At 34.9% G+C, this 25212-nt stretch overlaps 1 protein-coding gene across 1 annotated transcript; it reads left to right on the top strand.

Annotated features, from left to right (window-relative positions):
- The first annotated feature begins 436 nt into the window (after positions 1-436).
- On the top strand, positions 437-7581 carry LOC131055963 (early light-induced protein 1, chloroplastic-like). Its single transcript, XM_059210584.1, has 4 exons — positions 437-675; positions 767-820; positions 901-1127; positions 7470-7581. Exons 1-4 carry the CDS (start codon positions 547-549, stop codon positions 7579-7581), a joined length of 522 nt encoding a protein of 173 aa, XP_059066567.1. The 5' UTR covers positions 437-546.
- The last annotated feature ends 17631 nt before the right edge of the window (positions 7582-25212 follow it).

The raw sequence follows: 25212 nt of genomic DNA, 5'->3' as shown, positions 1-25212 counted from the left end.
AAAAATTAAAAAGCTAGAAAGTAATCTGAACGGTCACAATGACAGAGAGCGTGTTTTAGTCAACTTCCCAGAAAAAAATACGCAATAACATCTCAAATTTTTGTCGCAATAACAACTCAAATTACCAAAATATCTTTCTATACTCGTTTCCCTGAAACGCTGTAGGACAAAGCAAAGATTCAAAATAATATCAAACTGAAACTCGAGTGAGCTATGTCCACGTTAAGTGGGCGAGATATCGGTAGAGTCTTCACGTTGAGGAGGCGAGTAATGTTGGGAAACTTCACCTGAACAAATGTGCGGGTAATTTAACAGCCACGTTTTCACATTTTCAACCACTGGATTTTAAACTCACGTCGATGGCTTCCCTGCCTCGACCCATTTTACACCACCCAATTCGATCCTTCCCAAGCTATAAAGCACAACAATGAGTCCTCAAGTAGATATTCTAACTATCCAGTAGATATTCTAAGTATCCATCATTCTTAAGAAAGTCGAAAGGAAATTAGTACTCGCAAAGAATTCATCTTTTCTTAGCACTCATCAATGGCGGCCGTGGCTTCAATGATGATGAAAGTACCCGCAGCCCTTAACTGCGGGGCAGTCAAAAGGAATAGTGTGGGTCATGTCACTAGATTGCCCAACAGTAGCCTCCAAGTCAAGTGCATGGCAAAGGTTTGCAATTTTGCCGTTCATTTAACAATTAGAGTACTATATTTGCTTATCTAGATTTGGCTAATGCGTTTTACTTTGGTACGCGGATCAGGATCCAAAGGAAACGTCCGCTACTGAAGGCGGTTCTCCTTCAAGCTCTGCAAAGGTAAGAAACGCTCTATTTGCCCAATTTATATATTATTTAAATGATGTGCACAATTTTATGTGATAAAGATATGAATCCAGGTCAGCACGAAATTTGGCGACCTGTTTGCGTTCTCCCGGCCTGCGCCGGAGATCATCAATGGAAGGGCGGCCATGTTGGGGTTCGTGTCGGCCATTGCAGTTGAGGTGGCGAGCGGAAGAGATTTGTTGTCGCAGGTGAATAGTGGAGGACTGTCGTCGTTTGAGTTAACTGCAGGATTAATGACAGTGGGGACACTGGTGCCCCTGTTCAAATCTCTCTCTCTCAAGTCTCTCCATCTCTTTTTCTCAACCCCTACCTCCTCGTATCTCTCTCTCTTCCCCTCTCTCACTTAGGCTCTCTCTCTGCGCTTGTCCTAGTATATCCCTCTCTTTCCATCAACCCATCCCTTCCTCCCTCCATCTCTCTTAAGTGATCTCCCTCTCCCTCTCTTTCCATCATCCCAATCTATCCCTCAGCCCATTCATCTCTCTATCTCCCTCTCTCACTCTCCCTCAACCCCTACCTTCCTCCCTCTATTTTCATCGAACCCCTTTCCTTCTCTCTCTCTCTTTGAATATCTCTTAGGTCTCTCCATCTCATTTCATCAGACCCTATCTCCCTCCCTCAATCTCTCTCACTTGAGTTCTCTCTTTGCCTCTCTCTCCCTCCCTCCATCTCTCTCACTTGAGTTCTCTCTTTGCTTCTCTCTCTCTCTCTCTCTCTCTCTCTCTCTATCCATCCCTCCATCCCTCTCTTTTCATCAACCCCTCCCTTCACCCCTTCCTCTCTCCCAGTTGATCTCTCTCTCTGGATATCTATATCCCTGGTATTTTCCTTTATTTCCATGAGAAACTCTCTCTCTTTCTCTCTCCCATGGTATTTGCCTTTATTCCCATCACAAAAAGGGAGAGAGAGAGACATGAAGAGAGGGATGGAGGGAGAGTGAGAAAGAGGAAGGTGGGCATTAAGGGAGAAACTAGAGGGAGAGAATACCCAGGTGCAAGAGAGGGAGGAAGGGAAATAGAGATAGATACCAGAGAGAGAGAGAGAGAGAGAGAGAGAGAGAGAGAGAGAGAGAGAGAGAGAGAGAGAGAGATGTAAGGAATGAGAAAGAGAGAGAGAGATAGGTAATGTAGGGAAAGAGGAGAGACTAGAGAGAGAGAATGTTGATATGAGCATGCCGAACTGAAATTTAACTAAGTCTAAAATTTATGTGAATTCTATAAAAACTAGAATCTGCATTATAACTCCTAGAGATCTGAAACCACTCTCAAACATCCTGACAATATATACATAAAATATAGCTTAAAGTATAAGAAAGGAAAAAGAGAAATATTTCTCTTTTTCCTTTCTTATACTTAAATGTTATATTTTATGTATATATTTAGAGAGAGAGGAAGTGAAAGAGAATGATAATTTGCAGTTTCAAAATTGAAAATGCACTTGCCAAAATGCAAATGCATTTGGTGAACACTAAATTTGGCGCTCACCTTATTTGGCATGTGCCATATTTGGCATGTGCCATATTTGGCATGTGCCATATTTGGCACGAGCCAAATAGGGGGCACACCTTATTTGGCATGTGCAAAAGGGTTTGATTGGGGCCAAAAAAAAATTTGGTATCTTTTTGGTCCCCCATCTTGGTTCACTTGCCCATAATTTATCCTGACTTTCTATATGGTTAATGTCAAATGGTGGTTTACAAGCATTAGCTTGTCAAATTTTACAATACTAACATTGATGATATTATAGGGAATTTTAGAAATATACACCTAAGGAGTCATTGGAGACCCTGGTTTCCTAGTACTTCTAGGTAGGCATTCTAGGCATAATCTTCTACCAAAAAACTTGCAAAAGGGAGCAACAATTGAAAAACAATATAGAAAATTGGATGGGGAAAAATGCAATATATTAATTTTATGATAGAAGATATAGAAGAGAGTCAATTTGGTACTCTTTTTAGTACTCTAAAGGGATCTCTAGCAACTTAATTCAAATTAGGATCTACTTGCACTTAGAAGTGTCAAACCAAATAACCCATCTTCTAAAATGAAGGAAAACCTTATCAAAGAATGAAGGTCCCTCCAAAAGAACCCTACAACTAAATATATAGAATTGAAGGAAAATAATAGACATTCTTGTGATAAGGCCCTCACTTGAACATGATCTAGCTACAATCCATTATTCAGAAACCTAGATGCGAATAGTCTCTTTGTTAGGTCTAGGCCTTAGGAACTTCATAATGGGGACATATTGAAAACTAGAAGAATTCTTGTACACCCAAGGATCAGGTATAGAAAGAATAGGGCATTGGGGTGCTAGACGATCCATACTCTAGGAAACAATAGTATATATATTCTAAGAAGGAGAGGAAGATCTAATCGAAAGAGCCTCTAAAGAAATGATTTGGTAGCAAGAAACATCTTTAAAATTGAAAATAGAAGAAGGGGGCCCAGTTCAAAGGGACCCAAAATCAACCTCCAACCTAAGTTAAGAGGGAATAATGGACAAACCTTTAGAAGGAGGAGAAACTATAGGAAAATAATGTAAGCCACACCCACACATAGGTAGTAGATATGCACTAGGGGAAACAAGAAGAGAAAGGAATCCCCTACACAACCCAAAAATAGAATGGAAACTGTCACCTAGAGAACCCTGCATAGGCTCAAGGGTAGATCTAGCACCAAGAAACTAAGAATCTAGCCAGGTTTCCAAAAACCCATCATTAAAATCAAACTCCCAAGACACATCTTAAGATACAACACCCCTTACTCCATCCAAACTCGAGTCCTTAAAATAAAGACCATGACTACCATAGCAACAAAAGATAGAGGCTCTACAAGATCCCCTCAAACTATTCAAACAAGATTTAGAGAACGATGGGAGTGACGTAGAACCAAACTCTCCACCTTTAGGGAAAATAATTGAGGAATGCCTAAAGATGAACTATGTAATAGGAGTGGCTAACTGCTCTCTCTTGTGCCTTTTATCACCCATAATCCACAATCATGCCCCTTTAAGAAGACCCCAAAGTAGGATATCTTCATCTCCATCCTCTTCACCAACTTGAGCCTCACCATCACCAATGCAATAACCCACTTAACTTAATCCAAATATCTCAACTGATTTTGTTTTACTTAATAAATATTGATTACTTGTTCTAACTTATTATTAATTGTGTTTGATTCAATCAAATACTCATGTACATATATCCAAATGGGATAGGCATCCATCCAAATAGGATGGGCATCTAACCATACGAGTTAGGCATCAGAATATATGGGTTAGGCATCTATCCATATGGGACTAGACATCTAACCATATGGGTTAGGCATCTATCCAATCTGGGATAGGCATCTACCCAAACGGGGTAGGCATCTATTCATATGAATAGGATATTCTCTAGCCAGAGACTTTAGACTCATTGAGACCATCTGATTCTTGAGCCACTCTCTAAATAGTACACTCCCCTACTAGGAATGCATCGAGGTCTTCATCTTTAGGACTATATAAAAATAATTGTATAACAAGCTTGAGTTCTGCCTCCGAATTTGGCCTAAAGCCTCGGGAAGTCAAGCGAATCCATATGGGATTCCTTCTGAGTATGCATTAAATTAATTTTAACCTTTCAATTAGTATTTGAACCATTTGATTAAAATACCAAGAAGCTTCAAGAACCAACTACTCACCCAAAAAAAATCCTAATCCCCATCCCCGAATGTCGAAGTACAAGGGACAACTCTGCCCCTAGACTGCCTACATACCCATTTCGACATGGGATCAAGGCATAAAGTATATAGTTTTGGTTTCTAACTATGGTTTAATGTAAAATATTTGGTGGATACACAACCCTTTCTAGGGTGAATGTCCCAGACAGTTTCTTTGTGGTTGCGTCCCATGATGATAGCTCAATAGCAAAAAGGCTCAATATGGACTTTTGGTTGTCACCTAAAACATCTAGTGTCCTATTTCCTATTAAATACATCACCCTTAATTCACTCTCATCCACTGAAATCAACATGATAAAATATATTTCCAAAAATCATAACACACAACCAATCCCTAATGGGCTTTTCTGAGGTTTAACTGAGTGGATGTAAATATATTTAAAATTTATCTTTTTAGATTAACCATCCAACAAGGATTACCCTCCCCTTGTATTCTAACTTCCAAATGACCCTTAGTTCTCCTCGGTGATTTGGAGGGACGATCCTACAGATGTTGTTGTCGCAACTTTATTAAGCGTTAAGTGCAATAGTTCAACATGATGATATTACTCATGAGCGTGACCTAGAGGCATCATAGATATCGAATGCTGATAAGGTTTTTGTTTCTCTCACTAAGAAAAATGAAGTTTACTCTATTATAAGAAAAAGAATCTATTCACTCGAATACTTTTAAACTTAAATTAAATCAATTCTCTTGAAGGTACTATTGGTTTTTAAAATGAATCTATGATGATTAAAAGTAAAATATTGAACTTTCTTAAAAATAAAAAATATAACAATAATCAATCACTCGAAAAGTAATATTCAATTGAAAATGAAGACTATTATAATAAACCAAATTTACATTAGAAGTCCTATTTGTTTGATAATTGAAACTATAAACTACTATGATAATACACCAACAACTTGAGGATAATAATACTTTCTTAAGAAATAAAGCTATTATAATAAATTGATTTACTTGAAAGATAATTTTTTTTTAAAGAATATCTATTTAATAAATAATTTTATAACTTGAATAAATAAACAAAAATACAATTTTTTCTTTTCTTTTTTCAGGAGAAAAATTGTGAAGCTTGGAAATGAATATGATACAAAATAATAATAACTTACAAAATGATTCTAATTTCTCATAAGATACTAATTTCTTGGAAGAAAAAAGAAATGTAATAATAAAAATAATTAGTGGCATAGTCTTAACTACTTTGCAACAAATTCAAATTCCTGAAAATAATAAAACTATGCAATTAATTGTTTTAAAATGAAACTAATTACTTAATGGGTACTATTTTATTAGTAGAAAAACTATGAAATGATTAACTAAATAATTGAAAGGTACTTTTTTTTTCTTTCTCTTTTGAAAACAATGCTATTTAATTAAAAATTATCTAATTGCTTCTTCTGTGTTCAACAGACTCATTTTTGGGCACAGATAATTACTCATAAGTATCTACATGGAGTGCATTATCAAGATGTTGGTCATTTTAATTTACTTGGTAGGGGCTCATTATATGGACTACTCTTTAGAAGGGGGCTTCTCTTGTTAAGCAAGGTATTTATTGGGCAGTCAACTCTGGTAAGATAAATCTTTTTTGGTTTGATTCTTAGGACAATTATCCTCCTCTACTATCTACTTTTCCTTCTCTTTGGCCATTGCATCAGATTTTCATTGGAGTTGGCTGGAGTAGGGTTTTTGACTTTAAGGAATGTTGTTCTATGGGCTTGTTCTCCATCTATCATTGGAAGGATATGCATAGTTGCCCCCTTGGAGGAGATGTTGCTTCTCGTGAGCTTCTCTCTTCTATTTTGGTAGAAAGACATTGCTCTTCTTTGGAAGGTAATTATATTCTAGCGTGGGGTTTTAACCCTGTAGGTGTTTACTCGGTGTCTAGTGGTTATAAGAAATTGGATATTGATAAGTTTGGCTTGAAAACCTTCCCCTATTGGAAACAAGTTTGGAATAAATTTTGTTGGTCCAAATGTAACTTTTTTGTTTGGCTTCTTAGCCAAAATAAGTGCTTGTGTTGGGATAATATCTATAAACGTGAGTTTCAAGGGCCTTCAAGGTGTGTTCTTTGTGGGTGTAATGGAGAGGACTCTACTCATCTATATTTTCAATGTCCTTTTACACTACAGTTATGGTCCTTATGGTGGAATTGTTGGAATATCCCTACATTCATGCTACTTCTTTGATTGACTTTTGGAGACATTTGGGTCAACCTCCTACCAACGCTCCTGCACTTCAAGTTTCTTGGGAAATTGGTCCTACTTTCCTTGTTTGGTGAGTTTGGTTGGAAAGAAATTGTAGGATTTTTAGGGTAATCAACATCTTTTTGATCATGTTTGGTCTAAAGTTCTATAGTCTGTACAAGAGACCCTTATGGCTAAGTTTTCTTTTGATGGAGATCTTTCCCTTGTTGACATTACAGTGACTCAACATCTGTAGCCTGGATATGCTCTTGAGAATTTTGTCTCTCTTTCCCGGATCCGATATTCCTCTCATCAGATTAATAGGGATGGTAACTGGACTCTTCTCCCTCGCAATATTTTCAAGATAAACATTGATGGTTCTTCTTGTGGTAATCCTATACCTATGGGTATTGGGGGTGTTGTAAGAGACATTAATGATGCTTTGCAATTCTTTGTTCATTTGGGATAGGTTTTTAAATGAACAATTAGATGGAAGCTTGTGCACTCTTATTTGCCTTACAACGAGCTCTCGAGTTACATTGGAATCATGTAATTTGTGAGTTGGATTTGATGATTTTAGTCTCTCTCCTTACAAATCCATCTTCTAAGAGAACTTCTCGGCAACTTTCATCTTTGATTACCCAAATTCAATAGATATCTTTTTTCTTTCATTATATCTCTTTCACTCATATTTCCTGTGAGTGGAATAGGGTTGCTGATTTGCTTGCTAAATGGGCATCAAATCCTCCTTGTGGTTGGCGTGCTTTTGTTTTGGATTCTCTCCTAGCTGACAAAGCTGCTCAATTATCTAGTCTTCTTTAGAATGATGCATGGTGATGTTGTTCTTTCTTTGTTTCCTCTTGGTATCCTGTGGATCATCTCTTTGTTCTGTAGGGTTTTTAGGAGGCATCTATTTCTCCTTCATGTTTTTTGGGTGGTCATGTCCACTTTTATCTGGAAGTCCTTTAGCATTGTATATGATTTTCAATACCTCTTATTCATAATATATTTTTAGCTTTTTACCCAAAAAAATAAAAACTTCTTAGTAATGAAGGTTTCTCTAACTGTGAAAGTGGTTACTAAAAATATCTCCAATAAATTAATTTGTGTGTTCAAAGATAATGTAATTGCTTTCATGCAAATATCAAGCCACTACAACCAGATTTTAAGAAATGATTTAAAAAACCAAAATATAAAGATTCTAAATAGTTCTTACTTTTTGAAGGTCCTATTTCTAATTATATTTCTTTATTATGTCTTTTAAAAGTGAAATTTTAGAGTTGCGGGAAATGAGTAAAACCACATTCAAATTGATTTTGCTCTTATAGCTTTTCTCTTACAATTAGATTTACCTTCTATTTCCAGTCAATAATTTCTTTTAATTTATCAATAAATATTTCTAAAATAAAAATCCTCAAAACAATAATTCATTATTAATTACCCCTTTTCTTATATTCATAATTAATTAAATTATAAAATTTAATGAAAGTATTTGATTAAAAAGCTAGTTCAATTATATTGATTATTTTGCATGTTAAATTTTAAACAATATGTTTCTGGTAAATAAAGTCGATTGCAATAATAAAATTTATTATGCCAAGGTTCAAAATAGGAAAACCTAACATTATTTTATTTGGTGGAGTTTATTTATTTATTTATTTTTAATTTAAATTTTTTTTTTTTTAATTCTAATATCCTTAGGTAAAGTACATCCTAACAAAGTCTAGAAATCCAATCTTATTTCAAATATTAAAATATATATTGTTTAATATTTATAAGCATATGAGATGTGTCTAATTTTAGAATACATATAATAATTATTAGATGATATATTTAAAATCTATTATATATATGTAAAAAAATAAGATAAAATATTATTACTTTAATTTTACCAATCACCAATTTTAAAATCATTGAATAAATATTGAACTTTATATCTATCCATAATTCAAAATATTAAATCTTTCAAAGAAATATTAAAACTTTAAAACATTATTTTTATTTTTATTTAATTAAATTAATAACCTGTACTTTTTAAAAATAATAATAAATAAATAAAAATTTAACCATATATATTAGGTGGTGGCTTCCCACTATTATTGGGGTCCACATCCCTTTATAGGTGGTGGCCCTTTTTTCTGCAGGATGCATGCTTTTAGATTGTGCAGCCCCATTAATGGGTCGCAACCCTTTTATTAAAAAAATACTTTTATTAATAACACGGAAATTTAAAACATTGAATAATGTAATATAAAATATATATAACTCATTTGTATTTTTTGAAAAAGTAAATATAGCATAATAGGTGGTGGCCCTATTTACTGGAGGATGCATGTATTTAGATCGTGCAGCCCCATTAATGGGTCACAACCCTTTTATTAAAAAATTACTTTTATTAATAACATTGAATAATATATATATATAACTCACTTGTATTTTTTGAAAAAGTAAATAACTGGATAATGCAAAATAGAGTTTCCAAAATAAGAATTTAAAAAGCACATATATTAAATTTTAAATTTAAAACTTAAAAATTTAAATTTAAATTTTCTCTCTTTTTTTAAAGACATACATAAGCATAAAATAAACAAGGAAGGTTGTAATGTGAGAAAAGGATTTCCTTATGAAGATTTAATCCAAATTATTTGAGAATAGAAAGTAATTGATTAAAATAAGAGAAGCGTTTCACAAGAAGATTTATATAATGAAATCATGTATATATGTATACATTTGAAAAGAAATTTATTATCTAACTAATCTAAAACGAAGGTAAGATATACAAACTTATTGAATATATATATATATATATATATATATATATATATATATATATATATATATATATATATATATATATATATATATTTATTGAAATCTGAGAACAAAGAAAGATACATGCAATTCTTTTATCCAAATTTTGAACAAAGGAGATTTCTTAAAGAAGTTGAGAATGCAAATCCTATTTTATTTAACCCATGCTTTTCTGGGTTTTTTTTTAAATATAAAAAAGAAATGCACAAAGCTTAGAAACTATCCAATGCATGCATACAAAAATCCTCCTTTCTTTTCTCATTTCTAGAAGAAAAATATGGAGTATGCAAGTAAGAATAATAGAGGAAAACATGCAAGCAAGAATAATGGAAGAAGGGAACTTGGATGCTGATCTAAACCCTTGTTGAAGCAAACCTTGATTTCCCAGTTGTCCTCTTTCAAACCTCGGTTGTAGCCTGGTGAAGATCTTTTCCAAAACCCCTGAAAAATCCTATCTCCTACAATACAATATGTCTACTACCAAATTCCTCCTACAATTCACATGATTGCAAGTATTGAAAAAACTACTTTGTCACAAAGAACAACAATGAACTCCCCCTTTTTGAAAATCTAGAACTTAATATATAGAAAAGAGAACCATTTTCTCACTACAAAAGAAATTAATTGATTTCCATATTCTTTTTCAAAAATAATTTCATGCAAAATGATTAGTTGTCATAGTTAGGGTTAAATGCAAAAATTTGAATTGAGATTCTCTTCTAGAACCTTCTCATTTCCTCCTACATGTGTTAAATTAACATATTGAAAAAATTAAGTAATTTCAAAATTAAGTTCATGCAAAATGATTGTTGTCATAGTGGGGGTTACACTTGACCATACATTTGAAATTTGAATTTGAGATTCTTTCCTAGAAAATATTTTCATGCAAAACATATTCATTAATGCTGGTTCCTGAATGGGTTTACAATGCAAGAGGTAGAAACCAAGTTGATTCTTAAAATATCTATGGAGATGCCAACTCTAATAATTAAAATCCTCAAGAACTTGGCCAAATTGACAAGGATTCTGCATATCCTTCTACACTTTGGGCTTTGCAAAACCCGAGAGGGTTATCCCTTAGTGAATTTTATGATCTCTACAGCATACTCAAAGATTCACTAAAACAAAGAAGATGATCTCATATGCAGGCTCAAAAATAGGAAGAATTCTCAAGGATGGCAAATCCTTCAGTTATCCTCAACCTAATTAGAGCATGAGATGGGTAGAACACACAATAACAAATAGACACTAAAAGGTATTCTGATATTTTGCAAATTATAGGAAGTTGTCAGTGAGTTTGAACACACAACTAACATTAAAGACAATTACAAGCTGTGATCAGTGCCTTACTCCATTGGGTACCTAAATTGACAATATGTAAAATGAAAATATGACAGGATTTTATCTAATAGCAAAGGATCTAAGATAATATTGCCTTACAAAATATCTCATCTACAATTCCTACCCAAACTACTTATCAAAATCCCTGCATAAGGCCTACCACTCTGCAATTCCACTCAAGCATTTAATTGACCCCTTAGATCAGAGCATGAACAAAAAATACATACACCACAATAGTGCAATGAATGGGAAAACCCTTTATTCTACTCATTCAAAATATGATAGAATTATACACTGGAGAAATGGATTTGAATTATAGTTTATTTACTTGATCATCTATCTTCTGTCACCAAACAATTTACATACAACTCATTCAAGAACCTACACAAAGCTTGGCACTAGATGCTTTTCGTTGCTTTGTAAATGACTTTGCACCTTGTTCATTCCACCTAAAACCTGCTACACAGGACCTATGACTCTGACTAAGAAAAATTACTACAAAAACCAAATTCAGAACCCTATCTCATGGCCTTGAAATCCTTTTTATAGAAACAAGGGAGCCAACAAGCTACGGGCCATAAGAGACACCTATCCTTCGAAAACCACTAGTCACACCTGATTTTGTTATAAAATATGCTAATTGCATTTCATCCCTCTTTGTTGTTGTCGATGAAGATTTGATAAGGGGTCATGATAGACTAGGTTCATTTCTTGGAGAAATAACCGCTGCAAGATGCCGAAACTGCCTGCCAGATGCTTTAACACACCAGAAAACCCTAATTCTATTGCGAGAGCTCAAACAATCTTTGTTGGTTTTCATAATAGTCTCTGCTCGTGATCAAAATGCCTCTGGTAATTTTAAATAAGAATATTTATCTCTTTCATTATTATCCTGTCAGTAGACCATACCTCATCCACCATTACCTATTTGCGAGCGCGAAGAAACAACACCAATTCATTTTGAAACGTACTTTGAATCTCCACCATCGATCTTCCTTCATGCTGGTGTATCACATGATCCATACTGGTCAATCTAACAATGACCCTCCAATGTGGCAAGTGGACCCATCAAAGGTATGACGTGACACCTCCAACTCACCACCACCTCATCTTAGTCAACGACCATCTCACTCTGGTCCACGGTCCCACTGTCAACTTACCCCAGCCCCCCTAGGACACATGACATCATCTCATGATTTCATGGTCCATAATACCCTCACATATTCCTTCATGGGGTTACGTGGGCTATAGGAGTTGTTCGCACTTTACCCGCTATTACGGTGATCACCTTCTTAATCCAGTTAAAGATCGAGCACCTTTTTTGTAGAAATTAAATCATCATCATCTATTGAAGCACATGTAGATTGCAACAACTATTAGTTGTCCGGACTTTACTTGTTGGGAACCAGTAACATTAAATGTTTAAAAGGTCAAACCATCAGCTTAATCTCCCCACCGAGGACACATGGTATCATCTCGTGATGCCACAATCCTTATCTTCCTTGCACTGTCGACCAAGGGGGAGCGTAGGCCATATGATCTGTCTGCTCATTATCATAAAGGCCAAACTATTTAAACATTAAACTTAGGAAAATATAATACGCATTGGCTAAAATATTAAAGGGGACCTGCTAGACGATAAGGAAATATTAAACCAAGGACATAGGAAAATATAATGGGCCGACATTTAATAACTTTAAACCTAGAGAACACAAGGCCCCGCCAATGAACTTAGACCCTCAGCTATAATGAAATAAAAGTAATGCGGAAATAGAACAGTCTTAGTGTTTTAATAAAATACTTAATTAAAATGCATAAACCCTAAACCCTATGATAGAGAACAAAGGGAAAAAGTAATCCCGAATGACCAATATTTTGACTAAGGCATGAAGATGTTTGCACAGTCATTTTGAGGACTATCAATGGCTCTAATTGGGGACATTCATTACTAAAAAATGAAGTGAGAATCCAGAATCTCAGGTGGAGAAGACCATTACAGAGCAGTTAAAAGGGAAGGTTACCTGCACAGGGCAACCAAATAGAAAATAAATCTACTCTACTATATACAAGACCTAATCTAATGTTCACTAAAAAGAGCTACTTTAAGAAAATTAGGGCATCAAGAATTATCCATGAACAGGCAATTCAAGAGTAGCATGATAACTATTCCTTTTAGGCATAGAGGCAAAAACATTTACTCTACCCCAAGCTGCTTCTGGCTTGAAGGTAAAACCACATGTGATGGCCCAAGGCCATCTGAAAGGGTTAGGCAATTATTTCCTTTGCCATAAACATGGTTTTCCTTTGACTACACTAAAACCAATCTGATAACATAGTTGGAATGCCATTGGTCAAACATGCTGGCATTTTTTATCCAACTACCCTACTTAAAATTATCATTGCACTCACTGTTGAACCTCTAAAACTTATATAATGATTAAAAATTTAAAACATTGTGTGACCAAAACAAGTCATGCTCATTGAAAAACACACTTCCGTGCTGAACACAACATGAATAATGGCTTGAATCATTGTCACACTTAAGAAAAGCATCTCCCTACTGAAAAAGTATAGGCTCACATTCTAATATATAGCTGGGAATATAGGCCTCATTCAAATCATTAGTTTTCTAATCAAAAGAGGAACTTTCAAAATAACCCACCTTCCCACTACCTATAATAAGTAAACTGTCATCAAGAGAAGGAAAAGGATCACAACTGATCTTGTCATGCAACTGCAAATCATCAAGCTGAAAAAAGATTTCAGCATTTGGCTTTGAGTCCCTTTTGATGTCATTCATATTAGCAAATTAAATGCATGTTGGATCATCACATTCTCTTCTCCATGATTCCTCATATGCATGTATTTTCTCTTCCCACTCACATAAAAATTCATTATCCTGGGGTTCAACACATTTGGCAAGGGGTTTGCATCTACTTGATAAATTGGATTCATCATCACACTCTCCCAACCCATCACCACTTTGATCATAACCACCAAGAGCCACTTCTCCTTTATATGCACTAGCACTCTCATAAACAATGTCATCATTAGTATCCATACACATGCTACTACAAGAAACAACTGAGCTTTTATTAGCATGTAAATCCTCATTATCAGCACACATGTCAAATTTGAAATCAAATAATCCCATACATTTAAGCTCTTTGTCCTCTTTCATATCAGCCAGTTCAAACATGAGAATAAAATTGAGAGTAGATGCATTACTTAATGTATCATAAGAGGCAACCTTACTGTCAAAAATCACAACAACAGGGTGCATAAGTTCATCACTCTTTCCATGTTCATATCTCAGGTACTCTGCTGCTAGAAAGTCTGAGATTCCTTCACTGCTGATAGAACATATGCCATCTTGCTCACTTATGTGTCCCAAATTGTTGTCCTCCTCAACTGAAAAACCACTGGATTCATGAGAGCTTGTTTTTTTCATGCTATGGGAGATTGCATCTCCAACAACATTCTCAAAATCACTATCATCATCCAGAAAATAATGCTGACCTTATAGATATTTATTTCTATCTTCATTTACACTACCATGGCATTAGTTTTCAGGTTCATGCTCTTCAACCATCTTATGTTCATACACATTATCTTTTTCATGCTGATCATGCGACTGATTTTCAACAACATAGGGAGCATTGTTATTAACTCATGCAATATCATCACATTCTCACTCAACCTCATCATTATCAGCATACAAACTTTCACCATCTAGCTGCATATTAGATATGACATCTTCAAATATGTCTATCCATGCAGCCATGTGATCTATATTAGCCAGTTTTGTTCTCCTTAGCCAATGAACAACATCAGGTTCATAGACTTGCAAAAATAATTATACCCACTCGGAATCTTGAAGCATAAAACTCATAGGAATAATTTATAATACCTTCAAAAATATGGACAGTAGTGCATAAGGGTGCTCACCCACTTGTATTTTTATGTCCAATTCAGCACTGACATACACCATTGGGTCCTCCACATAGAAGCTTTGTTCTTGCACAATTTTGGGCTGATAAACTTTCTCATACGGCTAAAAAGTATAGGCTAGGGCAGCAGGGACACACATGCTTTGAGATGCACTTTCAATACTCGACACATGTTTCTCTAGTGCACACATTGTATCCTCACATGCTGGAAAAAGTTCAGGACTAGGAGGCTTCTCCTAATTGACTATATCATAGTTGCATCTCTCCAAAAACAACCTACTGAAGAAATCCGATGAAGACACACTTTATGCTACTCAACATTCATACCAGTCCTTTGCACCATCTTTCAATGATCTCACAAAGAACTTCATGACTATATCTTCATTGGAAAGTTGATAATATTCAACAAACTCACCGAATAACTTGACATGGTGGAGTGTTGATTCGGATCCTTATGCATGAAACAAAGGCACTTGATCCTTAAACTCGATGGGGAAGGGATGTGTGTACCCTTCAATGTTGCTGAAATTCAAAGGTTTGTACTGCTTAGGGATGAAAACCCTTCTAGGTTGATGTTCCTCAATTTGTTGATCACTCATTATACCAGAGACAACATTATGACCATACATCTTGCTTGTATTTACAAGCTTCTCATTCAAACTTCACAGTTACACATTTCTTGACTCTCCTTTTCAACAAAGTCTTAAGTAGAAGACCTAATAAATAAGACTAAAAATCATACTTAAGACTCTTGAATGAACCTATTACAAAGATTGCATACTTCTCCCAATATAAGCATATAACTGAAAAATGATACTAAGGAGTATGCAAATTTGAAAACTAACACTTTCCCTTTCTACTTAGTGTTACAACACTAAATAGGGAACTCTTTTCTACAAATGACTTTCATGAAAATACATTTGACTCATGAAATTTTAATACCTGGAAATGTTGTAGCGGCTGCAAATCACCTTTCTGGTTGGAAATATTGGTAGATCTAGAGCTACCTCCACATCTTCATTAGGTTCTTTGGTAGAGTCGCCACCTCTTTGTAGAGGACATAAATTACAACTGATAGATCTAGACATAACTTACATTGAGATATGAATTACAAAAGATTCTCTGACAACATTTATGAGAATTGACTCAACTGACAAGGGATGGACTTAATAAGCTCATAACTCTATAAGGAAAAATATTTCTGTCCTATGATGCGGAAGCATAGCTCAACCATCAAATTACAAAAAGACATGGAAAACTCTATGCAATATCCCCAGCAGAGTGGCCATTTTGTTGGTGACTCAGATGGGACAATTTCAACTATATATTAAGGAATTCTTTTCTAACCAGAGATTTTCCACAATTCTCCCTAGTAAATTCTCCATTTTGTTGGTTCCAAAATGGGTTTACACTGCAAGACACAGAAACCCAAGTTGATTCTTCGAATATCTATGGAGTTGCCAACTCCAATAATTAAAATCCTCAAGAACTTGGACCAACTAGCAAGGATTCTACAAATCCTTCTACACTTTAGGCTCTGCAAAACCCAGGAGTGTGATCCCTTAGTGAATTTTATGATCTCTGGACCATACTCAAAGATTCACTAAAACAAAGTAGATAATCTCATATGCAAGCTCAACAAAAGGGAGAATGCTCAAGGATGGAAAATCCTTTAGTGATTCTCAACCTAATTGGAGCATGCGATGGGTAGAACACATAATAATAATAAAAAATACTAAAAGGTATTCTAATATTCAACAAATTATAGCAAGTTGGTAGTGAGTTTGAACACAAAACTAACATTAAAGACAATTACAAGTTGTGATCAGTGCTTTACTCCATTGGGTACCTGAATTTACAAGATGTAAAATAAACATATGACATAATTTTATCTAATAGAATAGGATCTAAGATAATATTGCCTTACAATATATCTCATATGCAATCCTTAACTAAACTACTTATCAAAATCCCTGCATAAGCCCTAACACTTTGCAATTCCCCTCAAACATTTAATCGACTCCTTAGATCGAAGCATGAACAAAAAATACATACACCACAATAGTGCAATGAATGAAAAAACCCTTGATTCTACTCATTCAAAATATGATAGAATTATACATTGGAGAAATGGATTTGAATTATATTTTATTTACTTGATCAGCTATCTTCTATCACAAAATAATTTACATATAACTCCTTCAAGATCCTGCACAAAGCTTGACACTAAATGATTTTCTCTTCTCTGTAAATGACTTATTACCATTTCTCATTCCACCTAAAACTTACTACATGGGATCTATGACTCTGACCAAAAAATCTTAGTACAAAAATAAAATTTAGGACCCTGTCTCATGGCCTTGAAATTCCTTTTACAGAAACAAGGGTGCGGACAAGCTACAGGCCAAAGGAGACACCTTTCCTTCAAAAATGACTAGTCACACCTGATTTTATTATAAAATATTCTATCTGCATTTAATCCCTCTTTTTTGTTGTCGACAAAGATCTGATATGGGCTCATGATAGACTGGGTTCATTTCCCAAAGAAATAACCACTGTAAGATGCCAAAACTGCCTGCCAGATACTTTAACGCACCAAAAAACCCTAATTCTATTATGAGAGCTCAAACGATCTCTGTTGGTTTTCAGAACAATCTCTACTCATTCTCAAAATTCCTCTGGTAATTTGAAATAAAAATATTTTTCTCTTTCATTATTCTTCTGTTAGCTGACCAGACCCTGTCCACCATTACATGTTCGTGAGTGCAAAGAAACGACACCAATTTGTTTTGAAATGAATTTTGAATATCTGTTGTTGATCTTCCTCCATGCTGGTGCATCACATGATCCATATTGGTCAATCTGACAATGACTAGGCTCCAATGTGGCAAGTGGAACCATCAAAGGTATGATGTGGCACCTCCAACTCACCACCACCTCATCTCAGTCAGCAGCCGTCTGCCCCTGGTTCACAATCCCACCATCAGCTTACCCCAGCCCGCCTAGTACACGTGGCATCATCTCGTGATATTGCAGTCCATAATTCCCTCGCATCTTCCTTCATCGGGTTATGAGGGTCGTTGGATCTATTTGCACTTTACCCGCTGTTACGATGATTGCCTTCTTAAGCCAGCTAAATATCGAGAACCTTTTTTGCAGAAATTAAAACATCATCGTCCATTGAAGCACATGTAGAATGCAGGAACTATTAGTAGTCTAGACTTTACTTGCTAGGAACTGATAACATCAAATGTTTGAAAGGTCAAACTGTCAGCTAAACCTCCCTGCCGAGGACAAGTGGTATCATCTCATGATATCATCGTCCTTATCTTCCTTGCACCTTCGACCATGGTGGAGTACAGGTCGTAGGATCTGTTTGCTTGTTATCATAAAGGCCAAACTATTTAAACCTGAGACTAAGGAAAATATTATAGGTGTTGGCTAAAATATTAAAGGGGGCCCACTAGATGATAAGGATAATTTAAAGTGAGCACATAGGAAAATATAAGGGGCCAACATTTAATAACTTTAAACCTAGAGAACACAAGGCCATGCCAATGAGCTTAGACCTTCAACTTTAATGAAAAGAAAGTAATGCAGAAATAGAATAGTCTTAGGGTTTTAATTAAAGACTTAATTAAAACACATAAACCCTAAACCCTGTGATAGAGAACAAAGGGAAAAAATAATCCAGAATGACCAATATTTTGACTAAGGCATGAAGATTTTTGCATAGTCATTTTTAGGACTATCACTTACAACTTGTCATAGTGGCAGTTACATTTGACCATGCATTTAAACTCTGAATTTGAATTCATTTCTAGAATCTTCTTATTTTTCCTACACCATGTGCTCAATTAGAATATTGAGGAAATAAATAATTTCCAAATAAATTATGACCTCATGTGCAAGTCACCACTTATTAATTCTTCTTTTTAAACTAATTCAATCCTTATTCAATTTTTCCATCTCTAACTAACATTTCCCTTAAAATTAGTACTACTAGTAGTAGTAGTAGTAGTAGTAGTAGTAGTAGTAGTAATAGCAAGTCTAATCAAGGTCTAAGAAGAGAGTTATGACAACCAATGATTTCTCCAAAGCTACTGCCATTGCCTGTTTTAGGTAGGATTTTTTACACCATTCTTGCCCTCACCTTCATCACGCCTATCCTTGCTAGATTTTGAATATTAGTTTGTTCTCCATTTGGATTATCTTATTAAACATATTACTCCTAGATTAATTAATTATAATAATCAACTTTGGAAAATGCTAAACTTTAGATAGGAAAACCTAACTTCAATGTTGAAGTATAAAACTACATGTAACCAAACAAGAATATATGTACATTCATAATATCAAATTTTAATCTCCTATTAAATTTGAGAAAAAATATGAAAGAGTCAATGAACTTGTTAACAAGTAGAAAATAAGATACAATAATAAACTAGAAATAATTATTTAAATTATAGTACTAAATTAATGAAAAAACTAAATATGTTAAAAAAAATATCAATCCAATCAAATATGAATTAAGAAGATTGTAAATAGAAAAACTTGTAAGTAAAAAATGATAGTAACATGGCACATATAAAGGATATCCTAACAATTTATATTTTTATCATGTGAAGAATTAGTATTATCAAAAGATATAATAATTAACATTATCATATAAAACAACATCGCTAGATAGATAACTAGAATATAGGGTTATCACGTCATAATCATAAGCTAAAGAATGGGAATTTAGAGTTATCAAAGGAAAAACATCATCATGTTTGTGCAAATAACTATCATTAGTACAAGTGTGGAGTAAAAAAATAAATCTAATGGACAAGTCTAAACTATAAAAGAAGAAAAATCAAAACAATAATGAAATAACACCTACATAGATGACATACTCTCACCCATTAAATAAAAATACATATAACCTGGCAAGAGGGAGTTTAAATAAAATAGGGCGTATGAAAAAATAAAAATTTGTAATACATCTATGAACTAATAGATAAAAATAATGGTCTATGCAAATGTACTCAATGATGTGACTGTAATGTGTAATCAAGGGATGATAGGGTAAGAATGGAGAGACCATACTATAAAAATCTAAAATGTAATACAAATAAATGTAGCATACATTGATATAGGGTGCAACAAAACCTTATTAAGATTTCAAACAAAGGATAGATAGTCAAAAAAATATTAAACACTATTGTACAAGTTTTCAACTCCAAGGCTAAACACTAGATGAGTGTAAGATAAGTTAGGTTCACAAAGATGTAAGGAACATAAATATTTTCCTTAAAATATCTAGGACCATGAGAATTAAAATAATCATTAAAGAAATAATTAATATTGAAAAACTAAATGAGGCTAATCATTTTCATATATGTAAATAATTATCTAAATTAAAATAATAGAAAGTGATAGTTAAATTATAAGCTATTGATAGAATAATATTATTATTGATATCAACAATCAATTTACCTTGAGAATGTTGTGCTTCATTTTTTTGTAAATTTAAAACTAATAGGAATCTTTTTGATATAAAATATATGATAGATCAAAATGTTAGCTATCTATTGCTATGGATCACATCTATGTTACTATGACAAAATGTGTTTTTTAAACAAACTTCCTTGATAAAACTTCACAATAACAACTCAAACTACTAAAATATCAAACCTATGTTCAATCAAAATCTCTATAGAATACATATTCCCATCTACAAGACACAAATACATGCAATAATATAAAATGGGGGGATCAAATTAAAGAAGAGTAGAATAAATTAAATTTTGTAAGGCATGCATGAATAAAAGGTAATAAGAAAGGTCTATGGGATTGTAATTAAAAATATAACAATAGTGTAGAATCAAATATTGAGTGCGTAAGTATGAAGCAATGATCATACATAAAATACCAAACTCTATTGTAAATAAACTAATAATGATACACAAGCTATATAATTTAGATTCAAATATTATTTATATTTAAGAGAATGGGTAGTTAGTTAAAAAATAAGAGTTGAAATTCTAATGTATAATTATTAAACTCTAAAGATAAACCTTAGGGAGCGGAAGATAAGTCAAATTCACAATGATGTAAGAAAAGTAAATATGTTAATTATCTAGGACTTGATAAGAAAACATACAATAATTGAAGAAATAATTAATCTAGATGAAGTATATCAGCCTAACCATTATCGTAAATATAAATAAATAAAAAACTTAAAATAATTGGATGTGAAAGTTAGATCAATAATTACTTATGGGAGAATGTTTTTGATTAGGGAAAAAACGGGTTTTATAGGGACTCAAAACCACAGAGTTAAAGACAAAATAATAATAAACAGTCTAAGATCACTAGCATGCAAAAGCTGTCAAACACACAAAAGGACAATAAACCAGACAAAAAGACAGCAAAAAAAAAAAATGAGATAAACATTAACCTAAAGACTTTAAAGTATTAGGTATCTCATTTTCTAGAGTATTCATCTCATGGGCCGCCTTTTTTAGGTCCTAAAGCTCTTGATTGGAGGACTCTTCCTTTCTCTTTAGGTTGACTCTGGTTCTCTTTGACGGACAAGACTCCTCTTTCTAGCCTTTTTCTCTATTTACATCAAGATCCATGATCAGGAAACCTTGCTGGGACTTTTCCAATTTTTCTACCATTGTATTCATAGTGACTGCAGAATTCTTGACAATCTTGTGGGTTTCTGTCATAAGGGCATTCAAAGATTCCCTGATTTTGCTAACCTCCCCTTCAAGTTACATGGTTTTCTCATTTTCTTTTTTCATTTTTTCTATAAGTTCCATAGTTCTTTGAAGACACTCCACCATAGATAAATTTTCTTCCTTAGTCCAGATTGCCCCTTTATCCTTCTAAGGTTGCACTTTTTCAACAAACTCATCTAGTTTACTCGCAACTACCTTGTTCTTTAGGTTAATGTCTTTGATTTCATGGAAAACCCATTTAAAAACCCTAAAGTGGTCCATTGCGCTATTCTTGGTAATAGCCAAAACATCATTTGGAGATTCCTTCTCCACCTATAAATAATGGTCATCTAGTTTGATGTCTTTAGGAAATCTTCGCATGTTCTCCATGTCGGTGCTAGGGTAAGAGGAATGAGATTCTTCAAGGGAACTAGAAGTATCACAAGGGTCACCCAATGAGTCCTTAGAATAAGATACCAGCTTATTCTTAGGAAGGGTTTTCATTTTCTTTTTAGCCTTGAAAAGTGTTTTCACAGAGAGCTCTTTTTTGCCTGAAGGCTTGCTCAAAAGGGATGTTTTAGGCGCCTCTTTAGGGGGGGGGGGAATTTCCTCTTCCCAGTCCAAATCCCCATTAAAATTACCCACAAACACACTAGTTTCAATGTCATACCCTTCCGAGTCTGATGGCAAAAAGGGATTAGATGGGGTAAGCAAACTAGCAAAGTAATCATGAATGAGATGGATAAGACCAACATGTAGAACAAGGACATTCCTAGGACTTTTGCAATGTTTGAGAATACAATGTTTAAGAAAACACAACAAATAGTAGTGGAAAGAAACCCTGACCTTGTACCTGAAGTGGTTAAGGAAGATGGAATGGTAGTCGTAAACCCTTGTGAATCTACCATCCATTGTTATGTATTCCATCATGACTCTTAGTACCTCCCTCTAGAGCTTCTCTCTGGTGTTGGCCTCAAAGTAGCTGTTCGAAAACTTAACCAGTGTTTCTCTCTCCTCCTCAGTTTTATGCAATTTAATGAGCTCTTCATTAGATATTTTCCTATCGCAGAAGAATTTCATTCCTTCTGTAGAGAGGCCCGTAACTTCCCCCATAAGACCCTCATTGATTATCACTTTTTTTCTAGAGAGAATGATACCTTATTCCTTCCATTTTTTAATGAAATACCTCACAATGTCAAGGTTAGAACTATGAAGTTTTTCTAGGAAAGGATTCAACCCCCCTTTATCAATATTTTTCCACACCTTCTGGTTCTTCTGGTGCTTTTCGGAGCTTTTCGACTCCACTCTTTTCCTGCTACCCCCTATTTTTCACTAAATTGTCTATTATTACTAGCAGCGTAGATAATCTTGGCAACAATCCTACAACAATGCTTAGGCACCCACAAAATGTGCCATTTCATGCAGTTTGAATAGGTAATTATGTGACTATCGTTGTAGTGAATGAAACACTACGCTTCTCTAATCCGCTTAATCATTTTTTTAAATGGCAAATTTTCCATGCATAAGATCATTTCCAATTAAGGATTTCATCCTCGCTTCGAAATCCTTTTAGGATTGCCATGTCCGTCAGCCAGAGATCTTCACTACTTCATTGGAAAAATAGTCAGTGACCACATTTGCTTCCCTAAACACATGTGAGATTTTTACATTATCACAATTGCTAATGAGGGATCTAGCTTCATCGATCCAAGTTTTGAAGGTCCATAAGGGGGGGCGGGATTACATAGAAGATATTCAATTATGTTTTTAGAGTCCCCCTCTATCCATAAATTTTTAATGTTCAATTTGCTAGCAAGATCAATGACCTGAATTGCTCCTATGGCTTCGACTAAGTGACTGGATTGAAAGCACTTATGGGAGAATGTTTTGATTAAGGGAAAAATAGGTTTTGAGGGGACCCAAAACCCTAAACAAAAGGTTTTGAAGAAACTTGAAACCCTCAGATTTTTCACAGATCCCAAACCACCAAAGGAACACTACCAATATATATGACATACAAAGCAAGTAGCCCAGCCACACTCTAATGGTACAAAAAAAACATTATAGTCCCGGTGGCAAGAGAAGAAGGCCTAATCCACCCCAGAAGATTTAACCAAACATGAACATAGGGAAGAAGGCTGGCTTATCCAAACTCATGGGTTTTGTCTAGGCTCCCACAACCTTATCCTTAAGAGTAAACCAGTCTATAGGAAACATGCTTTTCAATATCTCCACCTCCAAAGGATGAAAATGAAAGAAGATAGCAGAGACACCATCAACAACTTCCTTTCTACCAAGCAACACGACCTCCTCAGCCCCTCAACAACACTTCCAGGCCTTTCTAGTAGCATCCAACTCCACCTCAATATGAAAGAGGTCACCTCCGGTCACATCCGTTTCCCCCTCCATAGAAGATAGGTCCACCTCAATAGGAAATACTAGAGTGACCCTAATATTCACACAATGAAGCCCAATGAACAAAGCCATGGAACCAAGAAAGAGAAGCACAAAAATCCCTCCTGACAAAGATACTTAGCAATCAAAAGATAAACCCATAGAAGATCACACCCCAACAATATGAAAAACAAGGGTTTTGAAAAGGGTCCCTTAACCTTCCTCTAAAATAGAGGAACAAAGGTTTCCACAAGGATCCCATAACCTAGATAGTCCACACCATGGGGTTTTAACAGGCAACCCAAACCAAAAGCATGGGGTTTTAGCATGGCTCCCAAAACCATCACAGAGTAAAGTCATAGGCCCATAACAACGACTAGACAAAAGAAGGAACAAGGGGAAACCCCAAAAACCATAGAAGCACCCATATCAGCTTGGGATGAGATCTCCACCTCCAAAGGAGCCACTAAAGCATGACCAAAGGATCAGCCACCCAACATAACTCCCTGCATCAACTCAAGGGTTTACATGCGAAACACATCTCCACCTCCATAGGAGATGGAGTCACCTCAAAAGACAGTGCAATAGAAAACCCATGAGAGGAATGAAAGAGAGAAGACCAAGGATAGCCGCTGAACCAAAGAACGTCAATAGATGCAAAAGAGGGGAACTAGAGGCCCAGGCAAGATGCGGTAGTAAATGACAGTAGAGAAAAACTAAACCGTAGGACATGGGCTTGCAACAACCATACCATACCACACACCCAAGCTCAAAACAACATCTAGGAAAAATCCTCCGCTCCAATCATCTGTAACTAGGTCACAATCATCTCTAGCAACCCTTCCTACCAAAAACCTAATGTTGTAGCTCCATCCTCTCCCTCCAGACCCCAGACCATCCTCAAGGGATAGCATACAATATAGCCTCGAACCCAATGAACCCTCTGACCAAAAGCAACAAGTTGGAAAATGCTGGTAGAGGGGAATAAACACGTCTTCATTATCATCGCTTCCTTTATCCTCCCCACCTTCAGCCTCCCCTACAACTAGTCCTCTTGCCTTCACACCTGCACTCCTCGTTTAAAAAATAATTCACTTATGGGAGAATGTTGTGCTTGATATTAATAATTGATTTTCCTTGATAATATTGTTCTTGATGTCAATAACTGGCTTTCCTTTGTTAAAAAAATTTAAGGCTCTTTTTAATGAAGATATTCGATACGAAATATTAAATATATATTTGTCTGG

This window comes from Cryptomeria japonica, chromosome 8, assembly GCF_030272615.1.
Source record: "Cryptomeria japonica chromosome 8, Sugi_1.0, whole genome shotgun sequence".
In the NCBI taxonomy this organism is placed as follows: Eukaryota; Viridiplantae; Streptophyta; class Pinopsida; order Cupressales; family Cupressaceae; genus Cryptomeria; species Cryptomeria japonica.
This window is presented reverse-complemented; position numbering and strand designations above follow the sequence as displayed.